At 48.0% G+C, this 7,864-nt stretch overlaps 2 protein-coding genes across 2 annotated transcripts; one reads left to right on the top strand and one right to left on the bottom strand.

Moving 5' to 3' along the window:
- Window positions 1-2,029: 2,029 nt before the first annotated feature.
- Window positions 2,030-3,688, bottom strand: CCR75_009704 (uncharacterized protein). Its single transcript, XM_067967743.1, has 2 exons — window positions 2,866-3,688; window positions 2,030-2,808 (listed from the first exon to the last, which is right to left on the bottom strand). Exons 1-2 carry the CDS (start codon window positions 3,652-3,654, stop codon window positions 2,176-2,178), a joined length of 1,422 nt encoding a protein of 473 aa, XP_067817397.1. The 5' UTR covers window positions 3,655-3,688; the 3' UTR covers window positions 2,030-2,175.
- A 1,838-nt stretch (window positions 3,689-5,526) lies between these two features.
- Window positions 5,527-7,557, top strand: CCR75_009703 (uncharacterized protein; the record flags this gene model as incomplete). The annotated part of the gene is made up of 1 exon (XM_067967742.1): window positions 5,527-7,557. One exon carries the CDS (start codon window positions 5,527-5,529, stop codon window positions 7,555-7,557), a length of 2,031 nt encoding a protein of 676 aa, XP_067817396.1.
- Between the last annotated feature and the right edge of the window lie 307 nt (window positions 7,558-7,864).

The following is a 7,864-nucleotide window of genomic DNA, read 5'->3' as shown; positions in this document are numbered from 1 at the left end:
GGATCAGCATCCTCACTGTTAAAGTGGGATGGATCCTTTAGCCCTGTTAACGCAACAGCAGCAGTAGCTGTCGGCGTTTCGACTAAGGCATTAGACGCGGCCGGCGAATGGACGCGGCGCGTGCGCTTAGTTTGAGGTTGAGTGGACGTCTTCGCAGACGACCCACCAACGTGGCCTCTTTTAGGTGGCTCTTTGGCGCCGTGTATGGAAACACGTGCGCTAGAGTGATTGAGTGAACTAGCGGCGCGTAAAGCTGCTCGCAGTTCCTCTCTCCTCTTTGACGAATTTAAAAATGTAAATTCGTTCTTAAAGGGGGTATGGTGTAACGGGCTAAAGTTGCTTTAATGTTACACAGTCCCCGTTAAGTACACTTGGTGTACTTAAAGGGATGGTCAATTACTAAATTATAGTAATTAGACCCAGCACTCGGGTGTGGTGCACATTTGTGACCAATCCTTGTGTATGTGATGCACATGGGTCCATTCACATTAGAGGGGATGACGCCTAGCGTCATCCGTTACGCGAGGTATCTAGAAAGATACGCTCGCAATACATATTGAGTGTGATCTATAGATATGACATTCTTTTTGGTTTAAATTGGTATTTATATTTGATACGATTAAATATAAATTAGTCTGAAAACTACTTCCTACTTGATAAGTGCGCACGAGGAGCCGGATTACCGCTCCCGTGACGACACTTAATCAAAGTACTTAGTGAGTTGGGTGAGGTCGATAACGCGCCCACCACAACTACCTCACTGCACGCAAGAGATGCAAGTTAAAACGCTTCCTCGCTGTGCTAGGGTGTGTGTCTAAGTAGAGCGTCGCCGCATTACGACGTGCCCGCCCACAGTAATAGCCTTCTTGGGGGGCTTGAAAGCTCCCTCCTTCTTCATCCAAAATGTCCATGCTGGATGGAACGTGCGTGGGCACTACAAAGTGCTACCAGGTGTAACGGGGCACTCTTTGCCAGTACTGATAACAGTACTAGTTAACCTGATTACAGTGAAGGTGGGGCGCCTCGACTACTTCACGTACACGACGTGCAGAGGAAGGTTATAAGTAGCTTAGAAGTCTTAGCTACTAACGAAACATTCTTAGGCTTTAAAATATGGAAAAAGTAAACTGTATTAATCTATCAAGTTCTTTCATAACGATCTTCTATCTACTACTGGCTTTAGTATTTTAATAACTGAATAAGTATGGCGCCTACTTGCGCACCGCACAATCGTGTCTTTTGACGATTGGCGGGGTTGATTCAAACTTAAATTAACCAATCAAAAGAACTGATGTCTTATTGCGTCAATATTACCAAATTTGGTAATATTGGAACTATTAAGTCAAAATTAAAAAAGATAAGAATTTTATACTACTTTACTTATTTTCTCTCATAGAAAATAATTTAACTATTTTTTTATAGGACATAATATTGATGTAACGGCACACCCTGTTACATTGTTAGTGCCGCGATTTTTGCAGGAATGAATGTCGTTGAGGTTGGTCATTGATGCAACAAGCAACACTCTGTGCCGTTTCTAAAAGGTTGTGCTGCCCCGAGGCTATTTATACATGTTCGAGTGATATCGAAGCGCCATGCTTTTTTTCACCTGAGATGATCACTGTCTACTTAGCGCTCGATGCAAACAATGGCTATGGCTTCGTCTAGATAAATTATTATACCAAGTGTACAGATCCATTGCCGGTCCAAGCGACAAATCACCAATTGTCCTCAAGATTGTAACGGCCAAGATGAGGCTTACGCGCTCTTGAGTTGTACATTTTATCGATGCCAAAGAGTTCAAACATGTGAAAAGTGAAATCGCAGTCGATTAGAATCTCCAGCATGTCCAACGCTGTAGTGCCACAATTTGCCGGTGGCGTGCCGAAATGGATGCACTATTTTTCGTATCCAGCCACAGTGTGCTGTCGTTTGACCAGCTACAGTTAAGAGTTACCGAGAAGTTCGCCTTACACAATATTTGAAGCTTTGTACCATTGGCTCTTGCTTTCTTGTCCCAGCGCGACTTTAAACCATCGCTCGAGTCGTTTCTGTCATTACTGCAAACAAACTCATTGAAAGTGCACGTGTAGTCAATCACTCAACGATGACAATAAGCAGGAATATCAAGGGTTCGCATCGAAGGTAAAAAGGTCTCTTTGAGTATCATAAATTCTATCCGTAATAGTCACGGTGGCTGCTGGAATTAATGTTTTTTTTAAACTTCTTTCGAAGACTGCGTTTTCGACTAAATGCATCCTGCAGCGTCGAAGCTCCCGCTTTACGAATTTTATCGACAACAAGGCTGTTTTCCGATGACTCAATGTTCGTCACGATTCCTGGTGTCCCTGCGCGCCCAGTGCGTCCAATGCGATGCAAGTAGCTCACGACATCACTTGCAAACTCAAATTGTACCACATGCGCTACTTTGGTCGTATCGAGGCCCCTGGCCGCAATGTCCGTGCAAATGACAACGAGGTGACTGTCCGCGCCGTCGTCGCTACTAAGTCGCTTTAACAACTTCTGACGTTGCAATCGATTGACCTCCTTGTGAAACAGTGCACAACTGTCCATACCCTTGTCGTTTTCTAGAAAATGGAACAGCGTATCGGCCGTGGCTATTGAATTTGTAAAGACTAGCGTCTTTCCACCAGCCGAAGCAGCCATGCTGTCTTTTTCCTTGGACGTCAAGATTTCATACAAAAGCTCGCAACGAGCGTGCTGCTCACTATCAAAGACTCTGCTTGCCATGAAAACTTGGAGGTTGTGCGTATGTAGCGTCAGGTTCGGCAGTGTCCGATGAAAGCCCTATTCCATATATTTTCAGTGACGTTCTCTGTCGTATGATAACAATCCTTTTCGTACCTCAGTCATAGCAAAGACTACAGACGGAAACTTGTGGTCAATGTAGTGACGCACCGAGCGTTTACCATAGTCTGGGATCGTAGCCGCACTAAAGATCGTCTGCGTCTGGGACGTACTGAATCCATCGTCGTCGATGTCTTGAGGTTCGACACCGCAACGATTGAGCGCAGCTCGCATCAGCGGTTGATTTCGAATTGTAGCGAGAATTTGCTTCGTATCCTTCTCAAAACCTCCACTTAGGAGCATGTCGGCCTCATCGACAACAACTGTCTGCGTAAAGGCAAAGTCTTTCGGCTTCGTCGCACGTAATAACGCGCCAGGCGTGGCAAGGACGAGCGGACATGGGCGTGTACCATGGACCACAACTTGCCTGGAAGAAGACAAGCTTACAGAGAGCCGGGCCAGCTCCGGGTCCACTTGATGCAGCACAGCGGCCAACTGTCGCACAAGGTCTTGCGACGTCGTGAGCACGAGCGCAGTTGGTAAGCGCATGTTGTCAGGAGGCAGCGGATTGCGACGAAGCAGCTCGACCAGGGGCAATAAGAAAGCCAGCGTCTTGCCACCTCCCGTCTCTGCAGCTACCACAACGTCCTCACCGGCAAGGATGGGCGGAATGGCCTTGCGCTGGGCAGGCGTGGGACTTGCTATTTGCAATTGTGTTAATCGATCAGAGAGAACATAGTTGAGCCCCAGCGACTGAAAGATGCGTGCATGAGGTAGAATTAAAAGACTTAAATAATGTCGCAAGGAACTAGCGCTGGAAGGCCGAGTAGGAAGTCGATGGCGCATGACGTTCTGACGGATTGAGAAAACCGGTTAGGCGGTTTAACGCTTGGTCCTTAAAACCGGTACCAATGTTGCAGCAATGCCACGGAAAAGTTGACGCGCTGGCACTTATTCCACGATTGGTCTCGAAATTTTTGGCTGCTTTTAAAGATTGATGTCGACGGGCCCAGTCTTCAGTTGTGATAATTAAAGATGTGAAACAAAATGCTTTTCCGACTAATTAGCAGCCATAATTCACGTAGATTAGCAAAGTTTGTACACACTTTCCGCTGGAAGTAAAGCCACGCAGCTCAAACGGAGACTTTTTTTCGGACACGCGCACCAGCTAGTTTGTGCTCTTTTTATTATGACTTGCATCTCTCGTCCGCAACAGCGGATTTTGCAGACAAACACGCACGCATTATCGTCACACGCGCGCCTGACAAGATCTCAGGCCGAAGCGGAAAGCGAGCTTAATTTCTTATTAGGAATATAAATATCTAGGACTGCCCATTATTTATTATCTGGGGTATTTCTTAAGTAACTTTACCTCAGCTCGTCTTTATAAAAGATGCATTTTCGAATGTTTAATGTTAAAGAGATACTGTCGAGCATAGTACTGTATGATTATAGTCCGCGACAACACCACAATGACAAACATCGGGTTCGCAAGCTGTAAATTCATGACAAAGTATTATTTGTGTTTATGTTGTCGGCAAAGTTCGAGTGATCATTATAACAGATGGCCACGGAGAAAACGTAGAGTAGGACAACGAAGATATGATATAGTATTCATTAGTGGATTGACGGCTTCAGCGCCGGAAGGGCACTTAAAATTCCCCTGTGGACCTTACACGTATGAGCATGAAAGGCAAAACCGATACGCCCCTTCTTGCTTTATGTTGAGTCCACAAAAACGTAAAAGGAGATCGTTTTCATTTGATGGCAAGCCTCACTTCGCTTAGGACGAAGCTGTTGTTGTAGTGGTGGGCTGTACGGTCGTATGGAGTGTTTGAAGGGTTTCTGCATGTGACTGTGTCTCTTCCAGCAATAAAATTACTAGCAGACCTTGGTCACAAGTATGCGTATAACGTCGTGCGTCACGCAAATGCAAAGTCGTACAGATGGGACTTGCCATTAAGAGGCCTTACATATTCGAGCAAGAGTGAATTTATCACAGACGGAATGCGCGGACTATAATCAAAAAAGGGATCCTTATGCACCTGCAAGCAAGTAGACAAGTATGCTTTTATAGATATGTTTAGACCACATTGTCGCAGCCGCCGTAGGACTACCGGTACATTCGTCTTGCGATGTCGTGAATTCTTCTGCAAATTGAGGTCACTCATTACACATTCCAGATTTGTCGCGTTCGCGGCTGTTTCTGCTCATCTGCCATGCAAGAAGCAATAATTCAAATTTACAATCTGTCGCCAGCGCAAGAGGTTTTCTCGCGACCATTCCAGCTCCTTCCAGTTTTCTACCTTCTGTTTGGCTGAATCCCTCTTTACACCGGGCGTTTTATATTTTTAAATGGCAAAAGGTGCTGACCCTTCTGCAAAAGATGCGGATCGCGGTCACACGGCGCGATCAAGGCCCTCGACGTTCAAGAGGTCTGAAATTTCAAAAACGCCTTTCGATTGGTAGAAAGTAAGTTTCCGTACAGTCCGCGCGCAATGCACACAGCCGCTGCGAAGGGGGGAAGGTAGTCGTCAGTGTCGAGTTGCGGACTGGCGACAGTCACTCTTCGATACTTGTGCCTCGGTGGAGGAATTTAAGCTCGGCAAATTATAGTAGCGCCCCCATCTACTGTTGTGCTGTCATCCGTACGTACGTGTGTCTACGTTTGTGGATGCGCGCCGTTTATAACTGTTATCCCCACAACCGTTCAGACCAATGAGCGCCGAGTTTCCCAACAGCAGCGGCGCACCTGGATCGCCCGAGTACGTGCGTGGGCCGACCGTAGCGTCACAGTGGCCCGCGGATGTGGACCTCGATGCGCTGTACCTTTCCGAGCGGTCCGAAGTAGATGAGCTCGTACGCAGCGCCTCGGACATGAGCGTCTGGACCATGGAAACGCGAAAGGATCAAGCGATCGTGTACGTGCATTCTAAAAACAGTGAGCGCCTGTCGTACTCGGTGCGTGCGGTCACGAAAGTTGCGGGCTCGGTCGCGGATGTCCTCGAGTGTCTCCGAGCCGTGGACAATGCGAGTCTCAGGGGCTTTCAGAAGGTGCTTCACTCACGGAACTTTCTCGATGGCGAAGTGCTGCATGCGCACCAAGCCGACACAACGTCAGATCACGAAGGCGTGTCGACCGAGTCCATGACGCTCAAGTGGCTCGTGTTCTCGTCACCGAAAACCCTTGGCCGCTCCAAGGAGTTTTGCATTCGAGAGTACTGCATCTTACGGCCTTCTCACCCGGTGCATGGCAACGTAGGCGTCCTCAAATTTGAGTCGTATGACGGTGCCGCAGCGCGATACGGCATTCGTGGAAAACCCGATTCCAACAGCTTGACAGTGTTCGAGCCGAGCTCCTACGTGGTGCAGCAAACGGCTGAAGACCCGAATTTGTGCAACGTGACGCTCACTTTTGCGATGCGAAAAGCTCGTGGAGCCGAAAGCGTGTCCGCTGGCGTGCGACTGACGTCCTTACGTCTTGCCGGAGACCTAGCGGGGCTGGAACGGGCCGTGCAACAGGTGCTGTTTGCCCCCGCCGTGCTCGCCCAACGCCAAGAGTGGGTGAACGACGCAAAACGGACGAATTGCTCGCTCTGTGTGCAGTCATTTGGTCTTTTAAAGCGCCGCCACCACTGTCGCGTGTGTGGGGAAGTCGTGTGCTCCGCTTGCACTGTATTTAAGATGGTTAAAGGCGACCAAGACGTTGCTGTGAAGATGCGTGTGTGCAAGGCATGCTTAGCGAAGAATAGCAACTCTAATGGCACGAACACTAACTTTGGAAGCACGACTGTCGGCGGGTTTTCGTTGCCGTCATCTCGGAAACTCAGCAGCGACGTGGAAGTCGAAATGAATGGAAGCACGGGTCTAGCGCCGCTTTCGAATTGCATGGGGGTCAGCATTGGGAGTACAAGCTCGCTGACATCGGAGGAGTCGTATAGTCCGCCGAATGACCATTTGGCGTCGTCGTATCCGTTGTCGATGCAGTTTAACAAAGGCTCGGCCTTATCGTTTTCGGAACTCGATGCCAATGCACAGCCAAATGACGATGGAGAGAGTAGTCCGCCTCCGTACCGTAAACCCGCGAGCTCGATAACCAGTCAAGGAAGAGGAACGGGCTACGAAGTGCGACCGAATGGGAGTATGGGGAGAACGGTCTCAAATGCTAGTATTGCCACGAGCAGGAAAAAAAATGTTGATTGTCGGATTCAATATTTTAACGAGGACATGGAAGAGATTTGTCTGTTGGCGATGGAGACACTGACGTGTCCAATGGCAGGAATTCGCACGGAAGACTTTGAGCTTGTGAGATACTATGACGGCAAACCAGCGCCGGGTCTCCCTCGAAGTCTCCCGACGTTTCGACGACTGGCAACGCGTGGAAAGCCGTGCATTGTATTGGACGTGAGCTCAGACAAGCGCATTTCAGGTGAAAAACGCTTTACTGCCAAGTTGCAGTTCTTTGTTGGGATCCCGTTGCTTGTGAATGGGGAAGTGGTAGGCGATTTATGTGTCGCGGATCGGTATGCTCGTGATAATATTGACCATAAGCAGGTGGAAGTGCTTAATGTCTTGGGCGAGACGGTCACCCAATACATGCAGTCGGAAGATTACCAAGAAGATCTAGAGGAGTTTAAGGCTGGTAATTATGCGGCCCGCAGAGTCGTCCCCATGGTTGACTCGTCTTCTCAGCCTCCAGAAAAAGAAGATAGCGAGCTATTGACAGGAAGCAAGGAAGTTGCATTTTGAAATTACGTGGTCAAGTGCAAATTGGTCCTGTATGGTCGAAATAATGTTTACTTAAAAGCCCTTCGACAGCTTCCTCATGAGACAATTTGAAATTTATGTAACTTTTCAATATGCTTTGATTTAGCCACCGGCTTAATTCGACAATGCGTTTTTTAGCAATGTATTGTGTTGCTGGTCTAAGGCGTACAATGGTCCATCCTTACGGTTCATCTTCTACATTATCTAATTGTTATGGGGAGGGACCATCCCTTGCGCTGCATGACTGCAAGCAACCGCGGCTACTTATGCGCTAGAGCAGACCAATAAT

This window comes from Bremia lactucae, linkage group LG3, assembly GCF_004359215.1.
Source record: "Bremia lactucae strain SF5 linkage group LG3, whole genome shotgun sequence".
In the NCBI taxonomy this organism is placed as follows: domain Eukaryota; phylum Oomycota; class Peronosporomycetes; order Peronosporales; family Peronosporaceae; genus Bremia; species Bremia lactucae.
The sequence above is the reverse complement of the archived record's forward strand: the minus strand, read 5'-3'. Positions and strand labels throughout refer to the sequence as shown.